The sequence below is a fragment of the Lineus longissimus genome, chromosome 14 (assembly GCF_910592395.1).
Source record: "Lineus longissimus chromosome 14, tnLinLong1.2, whole genome shotgun sequence".
NCBI lineage: Eukaryota > Metazoa > Nemertea > Pilidiophora > Heteronemertea > Lineidae > Lineus > Lineus longissimus.
In genome coordinates this window covers 784,686-802,829 of record NC_088321.1, presented here as the reverse complement: position 1 = coordinate 802,829, position 18,144 = coordinate 784,686, and the positions used below count along the sequence as shown (strand labels likewise).

The following is an 18,144-nucleotide window of genomic DNA, read 5'->3' as shown; positions in this document are numbered from 1 at the left end:
ATAAATCCCCTACTTTTAATATGTTCATTTCGCAGGTCTATGAGAAGACAACTCCAGTGCGACCTTTAACAGATATTCGGCCGACCTAGGATACGCTTGATAAGCAATTTCAGTGACGTCACGGCGGGATCTGTGCAGAAAACGATGACGTGTTCAAAAGGTGCTGTGTTCACAGTGACTGTGCTGGTCGCAGTTTGCTGGGCTCAAACAACCATTAAACTTGGTAAGTGAAATTCTTTCAAGGAGCGAGTTGGACAAGCAGTACGTTGTTTTTTTTCAAACAAAAAACAGCCTCCAGCTGAACCGTGACTTCTCATAGGCTCGTTTGAAATCACTAAGTAGCGTACTTTTTGCCGTCATGGCAATGTCTTGTCGTCATTGCGTCTATTTTGGTATCAATTGCATACTTTTTGACCGCCATCGCGTACTGTTTGACGATACCAAGCGGCCTGGAGGTTTTTGGTATTGGTTGGTGGCAAAAGTCTCTCTGGGAGAGACAAAATCACGGTCAAAACACATCTATTTGTGACTTGTAGTAATGGAAGGGGCATTGTAACCCCCCCCCCCCCCCCCCCCGCCCGCTAGCCACACACCTGTACCCTAGTAAAAATCAACGTCGCTTTTTACGATGACGATAACATTACTCATGCACGCAGAAAAACAATGACATTAGCGGGGTAGGAAAGGAAAATTCGCTACTGACCTCATATAGGTGAAATAAGAGTATTTAGGCTCAGACGAATTTTGTATCACCCATGGGGTCGTATATCCGTTTTTCGCAGTAGCTATATAGGCGTCCGACCTCGTTCGATGTTTACGATAGGGCCACTTGTACAATCAAAATGTTTATAGAGCGATCTGGAGGGACGAGGTTTTCCCGCGATAATCAAAAATCGATTGGTAATAGACGACAAAATCGATATTCATAGCAGCAGTATTGATATTTGATACACGTGTATGTTCGACCTGACTGACTGTTTTGTACTTTCAAAGAGAAACTTTTGTTTTGAAATAATTTTTTTTTAAATTTCTTCCTCCTCTGAGCTGCCTCTACAGAAGTCTTCCGTGACAAAAAACCCTCCTCAGCTTGTCCTTGGATGGGAAATCACGCTAACCAAGGTATAAGAAAGTCTCCCCTAAGCGTTGAAACGTGGCGGACGGGTGAAATTAAGACACAAATGACCTCAAAAACTTTAGATCCTCAAACCCTGAAATTATCATGGTCATACCCTGTCAACATATCTATGGATTATTCAAGCCCTGAGTGAGGTTCATATGCCCTGCAAACGTTCAATTGAGTCGTTGGGAAAAGGTTATGACAATTTTTAATTAACGGAAAATGGCTTAACATCTATTCGTTGTTTGCAGCCATTGGAACTCGAGGCCACATTCTGAAATCGACGCTAATGGTCTTTGTACTTTGATACTCTTTTGGTCTGATGGGATTGATAAATTGAAAATGTGCATAATTGTCCGAAACATGCTGCGCTGTTTGCATTTGAGCACAGTTGAATAAAATTGCTCCACCAAGGGAAAAATATCGATTCCAAGTTTGATTAAATAAATGCATCAGAATATGAGCGGCGACATTAAAGGCATTTTGGGCCTGGGATGCCCGCGTAGCCATGGAAACTGTTGCCAGGGTCGCACTTTAACGGCGTTGTCAGTGTCATTTATGTAACAACGGTTTAATGGCTGGAAACTTAGCATTTTAAAGGGAGACACGATGTCAGCTCCATCCCATGTGAATATTCCGTGAAAACCGGTGACCGAAAGCAAAAGCATTAAATGCGAGAATGGGATTGTTCGTTGCTTGGCAACCTGTAATGGCGCTGTATCAACTTTTGTTTGTTTTCCCACAAAGCACTGGGCGAATTATAAACATTGAGCAGAGGAATTAGCTCGAGTTGGATCATGTCAATATTTATTCAACTGGCTGACTGGGTCGGAGATGTATTGATCAAGTGACTAACGACTCTACTGCCCGTACTAACTGACCACTCAGAAACTACCAGGCTGCATGCAGTGTTGTACCTGTTGTTATCCATTCAATATCGTCCGAAAACTCGCTCTAGTTTAATCGACATACACGTCCTACCCACATTTTACCAGAAAAAAACTTTTACCAGAAATTATTTATGGCCATCGACAGGAAACCGAGGTGAATTCACGCTTCCATACGCAGGCAAAAGTGAACCATCATCGAATCTATGTTCGAGATAAATCATCGCACTATTCTGTGATGGCCCACCAGATTCTATGATGAAGAATCTCTACCAATGAATCCATGATAAATAATATGGCAAAAGAATCCACCATAGAATCTATTGTATAGTACCCCCAGGTATATGGCACGGCTTAACCCGCCGGCCATGAGGGAATTCCTTTATGGCCCAGTGGTTGGCGCGTTGGCCCCAGAGTGGAAGTTAAGCAACGTTGAGCGCGGTCAACCTTTGGATCGGTGACCGGCGCGTATAATACATCTATGATGGGCTCATGGTGAAGAATCGATGTTGATTATTGAATATTTCATCCCTTTATTACTCTACATGGGGAAATAGCACCAAAAATGTATTTTATTGGTCCTTAATTCTATTTTGATGAGTTTTAGGGTGAAAATCAACAAAACTTAATTTTAATGGAAAATGCACTGGAAGTGTACCTTTTAGTACTGGTGCTGCCATCTGGATTTTTAGTTCTGCAGGTTCCTCGTTATATGAAGAAGGGTTTTATTCTCTTTCAGGTGCTATTTTCTATGACAGGAAGGGGATTCCTCAGCTACAGGGGATGACCAAATTTGCCGTTGATACCATCAACAATGACTCAAAAATCTTACCGAATTATAAGATAGACCTGGTCGAGATAACTGCTGGCCCCCTAGCGACGTACGCAAGTATTCAAGCAGGTGAGTGATTTAGCCTTTGATGGACACTGCGTAAATGAGAGTGCTTGATTCTTAAAGGCCTCGGCCGTTCGTTAGATATTTGAAATTTAATTTGAAAATTGCGTGAATACGTATTGCATATGAATTTGGACAATATCGTTTCGCAGACATGTATATATACGATTCCGAGTTTCATAAATTCGTATGCAAAATATCTGCACCACGGCATTGTGTATACTGCACTTCTATTTTCCTGGCTCACCAGTAATTACGAACAGCTTCCATTTAAAGCTCAAATTAATGCTCTTAATTCATTAAGATACCCGCGATATGATCACGTAGATCACGAATTTATAACTTTATGACGCTTGAGTTAATAATAATATAATAATAATAAAGTTAAATTTATAAAGCGCTGTTTCCATTTGAAAATGTTCAAAAGCGCTCCCCACTATAGTTGACAGTCATTAGTTGCGTGAGAAATGTTTTCTGAAAAGCTCAGTTTTTAGAGCCTTCCTGAACTTGTTCAGAGTGTCCTCCTGGCGTAGGCCTTGGCCGAGAGAGTTCCAAGCCAATGCGGCCGCTGAGCTGAAAGCTCTCCCGCCAAAACTCGAACGTTTTAACTGTTGACATGGTGTTGAATTTTTACCATCTTTTTGCAGTTTGTAAGCAGGTGACCGAAGGCGTGGCAACGATAATCGGCCCGGCCTCGACCACGGCCGTGAAGGCATCCTACCCAATGGCGCTCGGCGTCAACGTTCCGATGATTTCGCCAACAGCTACGGATCCGAAGTTCTCAGGTATGCTATCCGTGGGCGGCCATTTTGTAAAACATTAGAGTGGACTTCCGCTGACGTCGATTCAGAAAGAGGCCTGATCTCGATCGACGATTTGCATCGCATGTTTTACTCATCTTTATCTCTATTTTCTGAGCCGGTATTGCTGACATCCTATCCACTTCTTTTTTATTGAAAAAGTGCGCATACGACACCAAAACTCAAATTTAAATTGGTCACTCGACCACTGAAAGTTGTGCTCTAAGAACTCGTCATTTCAGGCAATTTTTCCAGCAATCTAATTGAAATCACGACTGTCACGATTGGCTAGCATTCTCCTAAACTGTTGCGTTTGGTTCCCTAGCTTCCTGATGTCGTAAAAGTTGGTATCAGTGACGTCATCTGTTGTGCATTTATCATGTCCATGTGTTCGGTGTGGAAACAGCCATTCCGCATGAGATTTGGTAACAGCGGCGACACGGGGACATGCTCTGTAGTGGCCTAATTTCAAAAAAATCTCCTTCTCAGATGACCGCTCGACCTACAAAAACCTCCTTCGTATGTTCCCGCCAGACTCCAAGCAGAGCTTGGCTCTGATTGACTTCATTCAGTATTTCCGGTTCGACACGATGGCCATCTTGACGGACACCACGGATTATGGTAAGTTTTTACCCTGGTTTAGATGTTCGGTACATATCCATTGAAAGATGTCGGTAAGATATCAAATGCGGGAATACTACCTTTCGAATGTTCTGTTTGCAATTCTCGTTAATGTGAATGGGGAACCGGTGTGCAAGGGACAGTAGTCCTAGGGCTGATAGTCCGTGTAACAATAGCCCGCATTGCTAAATGTTTTGGTTAGGGTTAGCGGTACAATAGATCATGCTGCTTAATTGGTCAAATACAATGCTACCGGACTATGACTCCAGGGGGACTATATCCGCTGTCACACCGGCTTGGGTTACCTTCCCCCATTTTACCTTACAGTTTTGTTTGGAAATAAATTGCTTTTGGCAAATTTGGGTCATCAAAAATGATAAGTTATAATCTGATGTAACCGACGTTTTTCAGTCTTTCCGTATCGAAGTGCTTCCCCTCAATGTTTGGGAACAGCGAAAGATATATTGACACGTTTTTGTGCTCCACATTGAAAGCTCATCTTGCCAGTTGATACGTACACCACACCACATTTGACCCTTTTTGTCAAATCTAAATACTGTCACTTATTATTATAGGTTCTATCTTCTACTGGGGTAGGTACATGTACATGAATGATGAAATATTATGCCGTAGCACCCACTAGCCTTCCCTTCCTCAGTCGATATTAGCAAAAGTATAGAACATGTAGAAAGTGAGCGAAAATGAACAACTCTGACGTCGCAAAAATACATGCAAAACGCCCTAACTTCCAAATCATCTCTGAAGATGACTTACTGATGGAGAATCTTTTGATCAAGGTATGAAAGTGTAACTTTCTACTTCGAAGTGGGATGGACAAAAATCTAGCTTATATGGGTATGATTTCCTTTCAAAATTGATCTTTAAGTTTTGTTTATTTTACCTTCTTCGTAAATATTGAGAGGAAATTATGGCGAAATGTTTTGTTAGTAGCGCAATATGCCACGAAATTCATCGCGGAGTCGACCACAATTAAAAACAGGCCAAACTTTCTGAAGTAATCGTGATATCGACGATCTGGGAAAAGTTGAAGGCCGGCCAGTCCCGCCAATCTATCAACCGTCGCTGGCGTCTCACATAGGGTGAAGACAATGAGTATGGACACCACCATGAGAGTCGCCTGTCTGTTCGCCTTCTCCTCCTGGTCCTTGCTAGTGTCGCCCCCTGTCATATCCGCCCGCCGTCGTATTGCCTTCCGTAAGGAGATGATGAGCACGACATTCATGATGTAAACAAGAAGAAGCGGCACCAGTACCATTCCCAGCATGTACAGATACGTGTCATAGAGGCCTTGCCATGCCTTGCTCTTCACCTGAATCTCGGGGTAGCTCGTGCATGGATTAAAAACATCAACAAGCTCGAGAGACCAGTACCGTGGCATATTACATCCTAAAGATAAACAGATAATGAATATCGCAGCTTTCCCGAAGTTTTTCTCCGTGCAATATGGCCTCGCCAATAACGGAAAGACGATGTTTAAAAACCGCTCTAGAGTAATGAGGACAATTAAGCTATTTCGTGATTGCAGCGCAGAAAAGTACCAGGGCAGAATCCAAAAAAATATATCTCCTCCGATGTAGTTGTCGCCTCTTGTAAAGATGGTGGTCCGGTGTTCGAAATAGACCACCATATGTCGGATGAAGAAAAACACCAGGCAACACAACAGAAAGAATATGTCACATCCGGCGAGTATGCGCAGTAGGAACACGGAAGTTGCGATTGCCTTCTTCTGCGCCCTTCCGAGTACCATTAGAATGATGGCGTTCAAGATGATTCCGATGATGGATGTCGGGGTGATGGCGTAAATGTAGAGAAAGAAGGTGTTGGCGTGTGTCTCATGGTAATCACACGTCTTCGGTGGCTGCGTTGCGACGACGGGTTCGGAGACGGTGCCCATGCTGATGTCGCAATGGTAACTTACTTCGGCCAGAAGTCTTGTACATCACACACTACACGATGTACACAAATTGGGCCTAAGTACGCTTGGAGAGCAGACGTATTTTTAGCAGTCGAAAGGTACCTTCTTGGTATCCCACAGTCGGCGTGAGACTTTAGGCAGTGTCTCTAGCTTTGCATTATATGGCAACCTATGGAATTTGTCGGTGAAGTGTTTTTCATATACTGTGTCGACGCTGTTAAGCCGGCTGAGGGCGCCTGTACAAAAGGCCTATGTTACGTGTACATGTAATGTGAAACAGAAGCGCCAAAACCGGCTAAATAGCATCTACACAGTAGTTCTGGCCAAAGGTATCTAGTTGAACTCAGGAATGTGACCAGATCACATTTACCAAAAGATAGTGGTGTTGAACGACACTAGATTATCCTTTAATAGGGTAGGCCAAACTATGCTCTTTTACGGCGTCAACTATGACACCGGCTGCACAGAGCTGTGGTACATAACTATTTGTGATCATACGATTACAGTTTAGTAACAAGAGGTCAGCCAAGTTCCTATGGCCAGATCTATCTGAAAACCACCTTACCCCTTCCTGAATGCACTTGAATCCTGCCCCTGTCGACATCTTGCAATACCCCAAACAGTTTAGTAACAAGAGGTCAGCCAAGTTCCTCTGGCCTGATCTATCTGAAAACCACCTTACCCCTTCCTGAATGCACTGGAATCCTGCCCCTGTCGACATCTTGCAAGACCCCAAGATACCACACTCCGTTTCTCAGATTTTAGACGGCTTTAAAATTAGTCCTGAGACGTCTGAGGTTCGGGATGTATGATTTTGCCAAGTAACTCGCATCAGGCGTTTTATGTCCTCACCCGGTGATATCGAAGTTGTTTTGCCCTGAGGCATTTGTCCCCATCAGCGATGCAGAAACCTGATATCGTCGCTCAGATTTTGCTCAAAAAAACCCTCTGGTGATTAATGTTTCGCGAGAGCCTATATAATTTCAGGCGAAAACAGTGATTTTTTTCTGAAACAAGCAGCACACAGATGAAAAGCTGCAATTTTTGGCGTTAGTCAGCGTTGTCTTGACCGACCCGATATTTTCTCTCAGATATTTTGTCGAATTGAAAAAAAGCTAAATTTGTAAGATGGCTTAAACTTCTCCAGAAAATGTCGGTGTAACAGTAACAAATGCCCCCTGAAAAAAGTGTCCGGCCCTATTGTCTTCTGCAATATGGTTCTATAGAGACCCTGACCGTCAATAGCTCAAAGATTGAAGCGCATAATAGAATCCTTTGTTTCCCGGGCATTCTATCCTAGGACATTTTAAACTTCTACACCGGGCCTTTCATTGGATACTTCGTGCCTTAAATGCCAAGAATGGTGCCTTTGTTGCCAGAGGCCTTCGCCATTTTATCCAAATGGGTTGCCAAACAATCTCCATCCCAAGTGTCCACAGTCACTGCAGCACCCCCTGATTGATAGTGAGCGTGATTCGCCAACCACTCTGCCGCTGACCCAGTTCATCATCCAAGGTTCCGCATGGCGTGACGAGTCTCGTCAGTAGCAATGCTTATTTATTCCAAGTCAACTCAGAAAAAGCTGACACACCGATGAGAGTCAACAGTGACATATTGACACATGCGTTTCCGAGAACAGTGCATTGTGGGTCAGGTTCAAGGTCACTAAAGACTTGTTGACACTAACATGCCTTGGATCGCGCAGTGTCTTTTAATGCCGTGGTTCTCCACGGATACTGGTAGACCGGTAGATAGAACTGTAATGTTAGGGAGGTCTCGCAACCCTTACGAAGATTTACAAACGACGAGGCATGAAGAGTTTACATGTGACTTCGAAAACTTTCCCGAATCCTCCTAAAACTACGATGCATTCATAAAATATGGTTTAAGAGCTTCGCATAAATGAATTAGCACAGCTGGTCTTGATGACGCAACAGACATTCGTACATCAATTTTCTTCGTTCGTAGAGGTTGCAAAAGCTGCCTATTGACTTTATCAAACAGCAGTGGAACCCCGGTAGCACGACCACTCATGGGACAGAGGTTGAATGGTCGCGCTACCGGGGTGGTCGCGTTAGTGAAGATGAAAATCCGGGGACAAAGTGCATGATTAAGTTTTCCCGCCAAAGTTATGGAATTTTTTCATAAGTTCGGGACCGGCGATTCTTGGTCGTCATAGCGGGGTGGTCGCGTTACCGGGGTGGTCGCCGACCGGGGTTCCACTGTGTAACAACCTCCTCATATATTTTTGATTTTATGTTAGAGTAAATAACTAGTACGGTGTATTAGGTGTCTCGAAAAAGGACATACAAAAGTAACTGGGATAAGTCACAACAATATTTTGCGCGTGGGCATTCAATTTTTGTGGTTGTCGCGAATAATTTCTTTTTGCGAATGATTATAAAAATCATTTTATAAGCTGAAATAGTTGACCATATAAGATCTTTTAAGCTGATTTGATAAGCGATACACATATCTCTGATTTTGTTGCTATTGCCATCTTTTTGCATCCGCAGTTGAATAGATATGGGTTGGTATCAACATTTTGAAATCATTGTTACCAGTTAATGATTATCATAAACAGGGGAAGGGGGTTACATGTACTTATTTTGGGGCCCTTTTCGATACTTGACCATCATTTCAGGTATCAATGGGCTACTGAACTTCCAGTCCAAGGCAGCGGAGAGAAATTGGCGGGTTCTGACCGTCCAACAATTCGCGGTCACCGAGAACGCATCTGCCGTGAACGCCGTTGACCAACTAAGGCAGATCAAGCGCACAGGTGCGAGAGTGGTTATACTGAACTGTTATGCCGAGCATGGGGTGGTGGTCCTGCAGCAGGCCGAGAATGAGGGCATGATGACGGAGGGATGGATGTGGATAGGTACTGATGGTATCACTGGGACTGTAAGTAAAAATAGAAATCAGCCCATTTTGATAAAATACCCATCCAAAATTGACTCAAATGTAAAAAATAATGATGCCATGTACTTTATTGATATTTTGGGATTCAAAATGAATACCGATGTTAGGGGGTTGGGATTGAGGACAAACAAAAACTCAAAATCGGTTCTGTTCCTTTGAGATTTACTACAGGTTTTTTATTCATGGCATAAGCGTCCAAAAGTTTGACGTACTATCTTTGGCTGAACACTCAAGAAATAGACAATGATGTTGAGGGTGTTAGGCCAGAATGCATACATCTTTGCTGCAGACTTGCATTAACAATTCAAAACAAAATTCATTTCAGAACGATCTACCAGATGCCCTGGCGAGCAAGCCATATTTGAAAGGAGTTGTGGGCACGCGCCCAGTGGCGGCCAGCGGGGCTAATGCGGCAGACTTCAAGAGGCGATGGGAGGCTGCTGATACGGCGATTTACAAGGGGGCTGGGTCGCTCGGGAAAGTTCCGGTAAGGCCATGATTACGATAGAGGGCTCACGTTTTACCTGTAAGACTGGAGTAACATAGGGTTCACGTTTTACCTGTAAGACTGGAGTAACATAGGGTACACGTTTTACCTGTAAGACTGGAGTAACATAGGGTTCACGTTTTACCTGTAAGACTGGAGTAACATAGGGCTCACGTTTTACCTGTAAGACTGGAGTAACATAGGGCTCACGTTTTACCTGTAAGACTGGAGTAACATAGGGCTCACGTTTTACCTGTAAGACTGGAGTAACATAGGGCTCACGTTTTACCTGTAAGACTGGAGTAACATAGGGCTCACGTTTTACCTGTAAGACTGGAGTAACATAGGGCTCACGTTTTACCTGTAAGACTGGCGTAACATTGGATTCACAATGTCACTTGTCATCTTTCACTTGTCACGAGTTGACTGACTTTGGCTTGAAAACACGACGTGAGAGTGGAGAGTGACCTCGTGAATCGTATGTAGCCCGCTTTTAGGAAATGACATTTTCGTTCTTCATGGGACACAATTGTGAAGAGTGTGTAACCTTACAGGTCGCGATGATACAGCCGAGATGGCACAGACTGTTAAAACAGAAATTGATTTGATCCTAATGTTTTTCAGACAGCTTGCTTACGAATAAACAAGCAATAAACACATTTACAAACACATATTTTTATTTTCAGAGTTACGGCCGGGCATTTTATGACGCCGTCTACACGTTTGCGCATGCGCTGGACCAAATGCTGGAGAAGGACAAGAAAACATTAGTTCCAGCCTCGTTTGACTGCTATAAAATCCCAGCTGACACCTGGTCAAGCGGAAGTGACGTCTATGATTATTTACTGAAGGTATTCGTCAATCTGCCAACGAGAGTATAACTGGCATTTGCTCCGTATAGCAAAACGGTGCTGGTATTACCAAGCAGGCGTTACTAATGACGAGGCTTGGTGATTGGGAATTTGTCTGCAATTTCCGAAAACATCCGAGTGATTCCGAACATTTTAGATACATGTACCATATCAAATTATTTTACGAAACCTCATTAGATATGTTAATGACGAGCGTGCATTGCCATTGAAGCTTCTGGCACCTCCAAATTCGCTAAAAGGCTTCCAAAGGTACCATTTCTAACCAGCGTTTAAAAAGATATTTATTCTTTCAGGCAAATTTTGATGGTGTGACGAAAAAGATTGAATTCAACCAAAAGGGGGAACCACTGAAGGCAGAGTATGACATCGTGGTGTTAGAGAACACAGGCTGGGAGGTGGTAAGTCGTGACGTCATATTACAATCCCGTCGCGTCTCGCGTGATCCATCCCATCGTCGAGTGGAATCTATCTGTCATTTTCAGCCATTTTGTCATTGTTTGTGTTCTAGATCACATTATGTTTGAGTCATTGTCTTATTGAAACATACACTATTGCATGAAACGTATATTTTGCGTCGTAAAAATGGCATCGAAATATGGCAGAGTCAGAAATGAGACGTCGCTGCGTGCTCTGATTGATGGCAATTAAATGAATATATTTATTTAATCAACACACTTGTGGTTCTGTTTTTAGTTCGGCGAATGGAAAGAGAGCGCTCCTTTCATGATGAACTTCACAGGAAGGTTCTCAGTGGGGGGAATGCCCTTGGCCGAGGTCAGAGACTACGTGGGAGACTTACACAACCAGACTCTCAGAGTTGTAACAATCGTGGTAAGCAAACATTCCAACATTTGCAAATCTCCTAAATGTGCGCATTATCATCAAGCTCTGCGCAGTGAAATCAATTTAACCAAACCATTTCTTTCGGAATTGTATTTTTTAGGATCCACCCTTTGTCTACTACGAGGAACCATCGAAAAACGAGTCTGTCGAAGGTTGCCAAGGCAACGGATGCTACACCGGAATCGTCATGGACCTACTCGAATTGTTGGCAGATGATTTGAAGTTTAAGTACGAACTTTATCTGAGCCCTGACGGTTCTTATGGCGCTCAAAACAATTCGGGAGTCTGGCCCGGAATGATTGGAGAGTTGCAAATGAAGGTACGAAAGTTACGTAGTTGGCAGAGCCACACTCCAAGCCTTGCCATTGATGACCGTTGCTGAACGGCACACTCCAGGCATCGCCTTTGGTAACACTTGCTAGTGTTCATGGTTGGCAGATCCACACTCCAAACCTTGCCATTGGTAACCTTTGCTGAAGTGAACATCCACGCCCCAGGCATCGCCTTCGGTACTGTTGCTAAAGTGTCACACACAGTATACTGGACTACAGGGCTTGCGGGCATGAATGAAAGCAATACTGATACTGTTGGTGACTTCAAAATATCTTCAAGCAAAATAGCCTAACTCTTTTCATCTGTCTGTGGACTCCCTTGCTCTCTAAGTAGACGCAGAGGCGATGTCTTTATGGTTTCATACTGTTATTTCAAGACCTTACGAAATGAAATTTCCAATTCCAGCGAGCAGACATGGCGGCCGCAGCCCTGACCATCACATTTGACCGCGAGCAAGTTGTCACCTTCACCGGGCCATTCGTCGACCTCCAATTGGGCATCGCCATGGGAACGCCTGCTGCGTCATTCAACATGTGGTCTTTCCTCGTGCCACTGACCAATCAGCTATGGCTTTACATCATTTTGACGGCAGTGGGCGTGGCCTTGGCGCTGTCACTCACGGATAAGCTAAGCCCTTATGGACATCATGGTGAGTTGACAAATTTGTCTATACATTGTGTCATGGCCTTTTCAGCCTTTAAGATGTGAGGTCACATCATTTTAGTGCCAATGAGCTCCAATTCGCTCATCGCTCTTCAGACATTATTCGGGCGATCTGTATTGTAGGGGGAAACCGGGCCACCCGGAGGACAAAATGCTTTCAAAGAGATTCGCCCTCTCAATCACAATACAAATTTCTCATTCAGGACAAAAGCTCATAGGAACAGACGAAGCTGCTTTTTTACGCAGATTTACTCGTATTACATCAGGTAGAAACTTGCACAAACTGGCACAGCGGCGCTGCGGTCGTTCTTTGGTTTTGATAGGCAGCAACTCCTGTCGACGAGAATTCGAAATACGCATCGACTGGCTACGTCATTACAGCATGATGCGAATGAAAAATCCAGTATTCCTTGATTTTCCGCAGGGTTTTCGACAGGGGTTGTTTCCTATAAAGACATATAAGCCGAGGTTGAAAATTGCACTGCGCAGGTTTGGAATGAGTGCAGTTTTCAAGAGTGTGTTATTGAGTTTTACAAGGGTGCAATTTGAGTAGTTTTTTTCTTTATTTATTACAGGGAGTTATCTGCAGCCAAACGATTGTGAGTTCTTGATTATTGTAAACATCTGAATATTTTCTCTTGTGTGCATTTTTCCGTCTTGACTATCGAGGTGTGTGGTCAGCAAGCCACGTATTCAATGAGCCCACCCACCCTGACTATACAGATCTCTACTCCCACATATACTATGCCCCATTAGGCCGATGTAGAGGTAGAAAATGTCCCCTGGAAAAGTGTGCGGTCATATCAGTATTCAGGGCCCGGATGTTGAAAACAAGATTTGTCACTAACGCTGGTGTTATCTTAATTTGGCGTTAAGTCTATAGGCTTAACTGATGGAGATAACGCCAAGTTGATTCAACGTGAGAGTAGGTGACAATCAGGACTTGATGGATTACCATTTGGGCTTGAAAACGTGACATCATATGACATGAGAAGTGTGTGAGAAGTGTCACCATGAGAAAAAGAATTTATGTTAGAATTGGTGAACTATCCTTACTTTCCAGAATTCTGAAGAGTGTAACACAAATGTGTTCGTACACATTTTCATGGGCCCCACCGTCATTGGGCCTTTGATGAAACTCTATCATGGACCATCAGTGGATCTACCATGCATGGTCCATCAGTGGATCTACTGTGGACCATCAGTTGATCTACCATGCATGGGCCATCAGTAGATCTACCCTGGGCCATCAAGTGGATCTACCCTGGGCCATCAGTGGATCTACCCTGGGCCATCAGTGGATCTACCCTGGGCCATCAGTGGATCTACCATGGACCTCTGTTGATCTACCAAGCATGGGCCATCAATGGATGTACGTTGGGCCATCAGAGAATCTATGATGGGATCTCAGTGTAAAACGTGGTTTGTGATAATCATCATAGACCCATCCACGGGCCCATCAATGATCCATGCATGGAGACGTTTGCCTGTGTACGATACATTGCATCTAATTAAAAAACTTTTTTTTCCGATTGCCAGGCAAAAAAGCCGTCCTGGAGTCTGACGAAGAAGACGTGGTCGACATCAATGAAGACGGCAAAATCGACGAATGGGAATATGCCGCATACACCAAGGAGAAACACGAGATGAGTGTGTCCAACGCCACCTTTTGGTCGTTTGCGTCATTTCTTCAGCAGGGTGGTGAGGTGCATCCCAAGTCTTGGTCAGGTAAATATCATGTCTTTGCTTGATCATCAGACACTAGAACATATTTGACAAGACCTACGCGGAGCTGAACTCGTAGTCCCCGGAGGCTACCGAAATGAGCTACCATTCTCGTCAGAGCCTCGTGGCATTCCAACCCAACGCAGTTTAGCCTACTGCGCAGCTCCTGCGCAGCTCCTGCGCCGCCGGAGGCCCCGGCACTGTGTGACGCGGCCTGTGCGTGGAACTCCGATGCTGTTTTTAGGGATTCGTTTAGACGAATGAAATGCTACCAATTCGCTGCATTTCGAGGGCAATTCTAGCCTCATACCATTTGGCTCTTTTCTCTTGTAGAGAGAGAGGTGTTTAGTCGATACTAAACGGTGAATAAACAGGTTTTCCTAATTTGACTACACTTTTTTTACTTTTCAAGGTCGAATAGCTGCTGCCGCCTGGTGGTTCGGCACCCTAATTATCACGGCTACGTATACCGCCAACCTCGCCGCCTTTCTCACCATCAAGACCTCGAGCAACAAAATAAACTCCGTCGATGACCTTTTCATGTCGGGAGAAATGCGATACAGTACTGTTGAAAATACACAGCCGAAGTCATTCTTTGATACTGCGAGCAGAGAGCCATACAAGTAAGCACCTTGGGTGAGGTTTAGTGTTGCGTAAAATGCATTAGAAAACCTCGTCACCAACCTTTGAATCAGACAATAGACTACATACAGCCGAAAATCTTCTTTGATGCAGCCACGAGAGAGCCCTACAGATAAATACCTTCGGTGAGGTTTGGCGAAGCGTTAAATGCATTAGAAAGCCTCGTGCCTCAAGGTGTTGGTTTCCTCCTATATGTCATTCCATAATTGATTATATCATTTGTCATATTTCTTCAGAACAATGGGTCACCGAATGGAATCATGGGGGAACTACTTTAAGAGCGCAAGCGAGGCGGTGGAATACACTGTAAAAGAGGACGGGAAGTTCGCCTTCATCTTCGACAGACCAATGTTAGAATTCTGGAAAGGTATGACTCATTTTTCATTCCGTTATTTTGCACCGTGGTTTGGAATAATCGTCATAGATTTTAGCATGGGAATCCGTCATAGAATCTATGACAGACCTGCGGACTCAGCACGTTAATTAACTCTCATTTTTACTACAAGAGATTTTTACAAACTCAAAGTGGGATTCCGTAGAATCCTTGACGGAAACTTTCCTGTGATATGACGCGGCACGCTGATTAACTCTCTTTAAGCTCACCTCTGGGGAAATGCTGGTTTGGCAGTGATTCTTCAAAATATCACGAAAACGATATTCCCTCTAAATCAACTAGACTTCGATGTTTTCACCTTGGTTCAGTACTCAGACCGACATTGTCTTCCATGTCATGAAGAACATTTTCAAAAAATGTTGATATTTTGATAACATGATCAAGTTATCATTTCGTGATATTTAGAAGAATAAATGGTTAATTAGCACTGATATCGATATTTCGCTTTAGCATCAATCAGATTATGTATCTATCATTAGGTTCCAAAATTTTCAGCATCTTAGCGTCGCTCGTGTTTGCCCTGAAAGTCCATCCAAAAATGACCTTAAAACTTACTTAGATGGTACCGGTAATTTTCTTGTTTGCCATTGAGCCGAGAAGAATAATATTATTCATTGGAATCAAAACTGGTGAAACTAGCCAGAAACTGTTCTCCCCATATCCACTGCAAATGACATGCATTACATTACCCGAGGTGAGCACATGGTCCCTGGACCATTTCATTTTATTACAGGACAGTTTTGTCAACTGAAAGTCTTACAAAGTGGTTTCGGAAACGTGGGATACGGCCTCGCCGTCCAGAAGGGCTCACACTATGCGGAAGAACTCAGCATTAAAATTCTCCAATACAGGGAGGAGGGAAAATTCGACGAATTAGAAAACAAATGGATAAAATCGAAAGCAAATTGCACAACCAATTCCGCGAGTTCAGCGATAGGTGGCGATACTGTTCAGATTACGATGCAATCCCTCATGGGATTAGTTTACATTATGGTCGCTGGGTGTATTCTGGCGCTGGTGGTGTTGGTATTTGAATGGATATGGGCATGCGCAGTTGATGTCAATCCTGATGACTCAAAGGTGAGTATATGGAGGCTAGCTTCTTGCTGACCTACTATTGAACCCATTTCAGATTAGTGCATCCGGCCAGAAAGTTCTAATAAGTCACGATGAAATGCATGTCGCCGTTGAAATATTTAATGCTTATATAAAGCTTGAAAGCTTCTCACATTTGACAAATGGTTGATCATTTGAGAGGCCGTCTATGAGAAGAGAGCCTGGTTTCGATCAGGCCCCCTAGCGCTCACTTGTTAAACTAGCTAAATATGTTCTCTCCAGAAACCACCAAACTTCGAATCATCCTTCAAGCGACGACTGCAGCGCCTCAAATGCGACATCCTGGAAAATTGGTTTAAGGTGAAGTGGTTACGCAAGCCGACTGAAGAGCACCGACCTTCACCTTTCCAACGCCAGATGGCGGTCCCATTTCAGGCGGGAGTTCCAAGATGACCAAATCAGGTCCCAGCTTCGACGGTCGAAGCTCCTTTTCGAGACATGAGGCACAATTGTGTGCAAAACGTCACTGAAAACAGCGCTGATGTCACTGAAGGCTGTGCGAGCCAAAATAGAAATGGTGTTGTTAGTGATATAAGCAAAATATCTGCGAGTGATGTCAGCAAAAACTGTGTAAATAATCGAGAGTATTCTGTTGACATCGACACTAACTGTGATAATAATCGAGCAGACGACACAAACGATGTGGTTACGTATGCTAATATTGAGAATGTTTATGATGACGTAGACGTCGAAATTGGCAGAAACTGTGCTATTGACATCAGAGATGAAATGATAGAGGGCGTAAACTCTGGTGCAGTGAGTGGAGTTTGTGACGCTAGTGACCTTGGTGACCTTGAAATGACTGGTGGTGGCATAGGCAGCAAGAATGCCGACACAATACTCTTTCTAAAGACGTCTGCTTGTCAGAACACAGCTGTGCTAATGCCAACAATGATCTAATACTGGCGGATGTGACGTCACTTCCGAATGGCGGTAATACGCCGACGGGCAGTGTATATTCTCTGAACATCCCTGCCGGTGAAGGAGTGGGTTGGCAAACGGATATTTCTAATGAAACTCTTGACCCGGGTAAGAATGATGACGCTGCGTGTTACCCGAGTAAAACGGATGACGTCACATTTGGCCGGCGAAATCGTAATAATATCAGTGTGTTTCGATCGGCGCCAAGTATGGACAGATTAGATGGCAGTAGCGTTGATGAACTGGGAGAGGTTTTATACGTGTAGTGAATATTGTATCAACAATTATTCTGGCTTTGAAGATTATATTTTTTCAATTTGCATGTCTTGTGCATGTATATCTTTTGTATACCAGTGTTGTAGATTTACAAGAGTTGCAGTTTACATAATGTGAACTGTAATGTAAACTGCAACTCTTGTAAATCTATGCAAACTGCAACTCTTGTAAATCTGCAACACTTGTATGTCTCAAATATACATCTCTGTTACTTTTGTAAATTTCCTGTATATCTCGGCAATTCTTGTAAATATCTTGTTGATATCTACTGCTACTCTTGTAAATTTGCAACTCTTGTTTACCTCGACAACTCTTGTACAGCTCTTGCACATATCTGCAACTCCAAAAATAGTTTTTGAACTTTACAAAAGCATCGACATTGCCAAGCTACTCGTGCAAATCTCTTCTTCATCTCTGCTATTCTTGTAAATCTCAACTTTTGTAAATCTATATAACGCGCTGGTTCGCTGTGACGATGTTGTTCTGATGAAGCATAACCATCAGCATCCGGTGGTTTGTCCAAAACAAGTTAGTCACCAAGGGAGCATGTTAAGTTCGTCTCTCCCTTGGCCCCTCTCCCTCAAGGCAGACGAAAGTCATGGGCGTAGTAGCGGGGAGGGGCAGGGGGCAAATGCAAATGGTGAGACAGACGATAATCATGAGCGTAGCTAGCGGGGGGGGGGGGGGGGGC

General features: G+C 43.7%; 2 protein-coding genes across 5 annotated transcripts; one reads left to right on the top strand and one right to left on the bottom strand.

Annotated features, from left to right (window-relative positions):
• The first annotated feature begins 41 nt into the window (after nucleotides 1–41).
• On the top strand, nucleotides 42–18,098 carry LOC135499019 (glutamate receptor 2-like). 3 transcript variants are annotated; one of them, XM_064789634.1, is made up of 18 exons: nucleotides 42–223; nucleotides 2,744–2,905; nucleotides 3,547–3,684; nucleotides 4,189–4,320; nucleotides 4,896–4,913; nucleotides 8,901–9,163; nucleotides 9,507–9,668; nucleotides 10,355–10,519; nucleotides 10,834–10,938; nucleotides 11,234–11,371; nucleotides 11,484–11,702; nucleotides 12,122–12,365; nucleotides 12,955–12,978; nucleotides 13,919–14,107; nucleotides 14,517–14,727; nucleotides 14,983–15,113; nucleotides 15,874–16,220; nucleotides 16,479–18,098. In XM_064789634.1, exons 1-18 carry the CDS (start codon nucleotides 145–147, stop codon nucleotides 16,647–16,649), a joined length of 2,898 nt encoding a protein of 965 aa, XP_064645704.1. In that variant the 5' UTR covers nucleotides 42–144; the 3' UTR covers nucleotides 16,650–18,098. The 3 variants fall into 3 exon arrangements, with proteins under 3 accessions (XP_064645704.1, XP_064645705.1, XP_064645706.1); XM_064789635.1 differs by lacking the exon at nucleotides 4,896–4,913; XM_064789636.1 differs by lacking the exon at nucleotides 12,955–12,978.
• Nucleotides 4,960–7,051, bottom strand: LOC135499020 (FMRFamide receptor-like). Of its 2 annotated transcripts, none has more exons than XM_064789637.1 (2): nucleotides 6,939–7,051; nucleotides 4,960–6,425 (listed from the first exon to the last, which is right to left on the bottom strand). In XM_064789637.1, exon 2 carries the CDS (start codon nucleotides 6,233–6,235, stop codon nucleotides 5,213–5,215), a length of 1,023 nt encoding a protein of 340 aa, XP_064645707.1. In that variant the 5' UTR covers nucleotides 6,236–6,425; nucleotides 6,939–7,051; the 3' UTR covers nucleotides 4,960–5,212. The 2 variants fall into 2 exon arrangements, with proteins under 2 accessions (XP_064645707.1, XP_064645708.1); XM_064789638.1 differs by having other exon boundaries at nucleotides 4,960–6,402.
• Nucleotides 18,099–18,144: the final 46 nt, after the last annotated feature.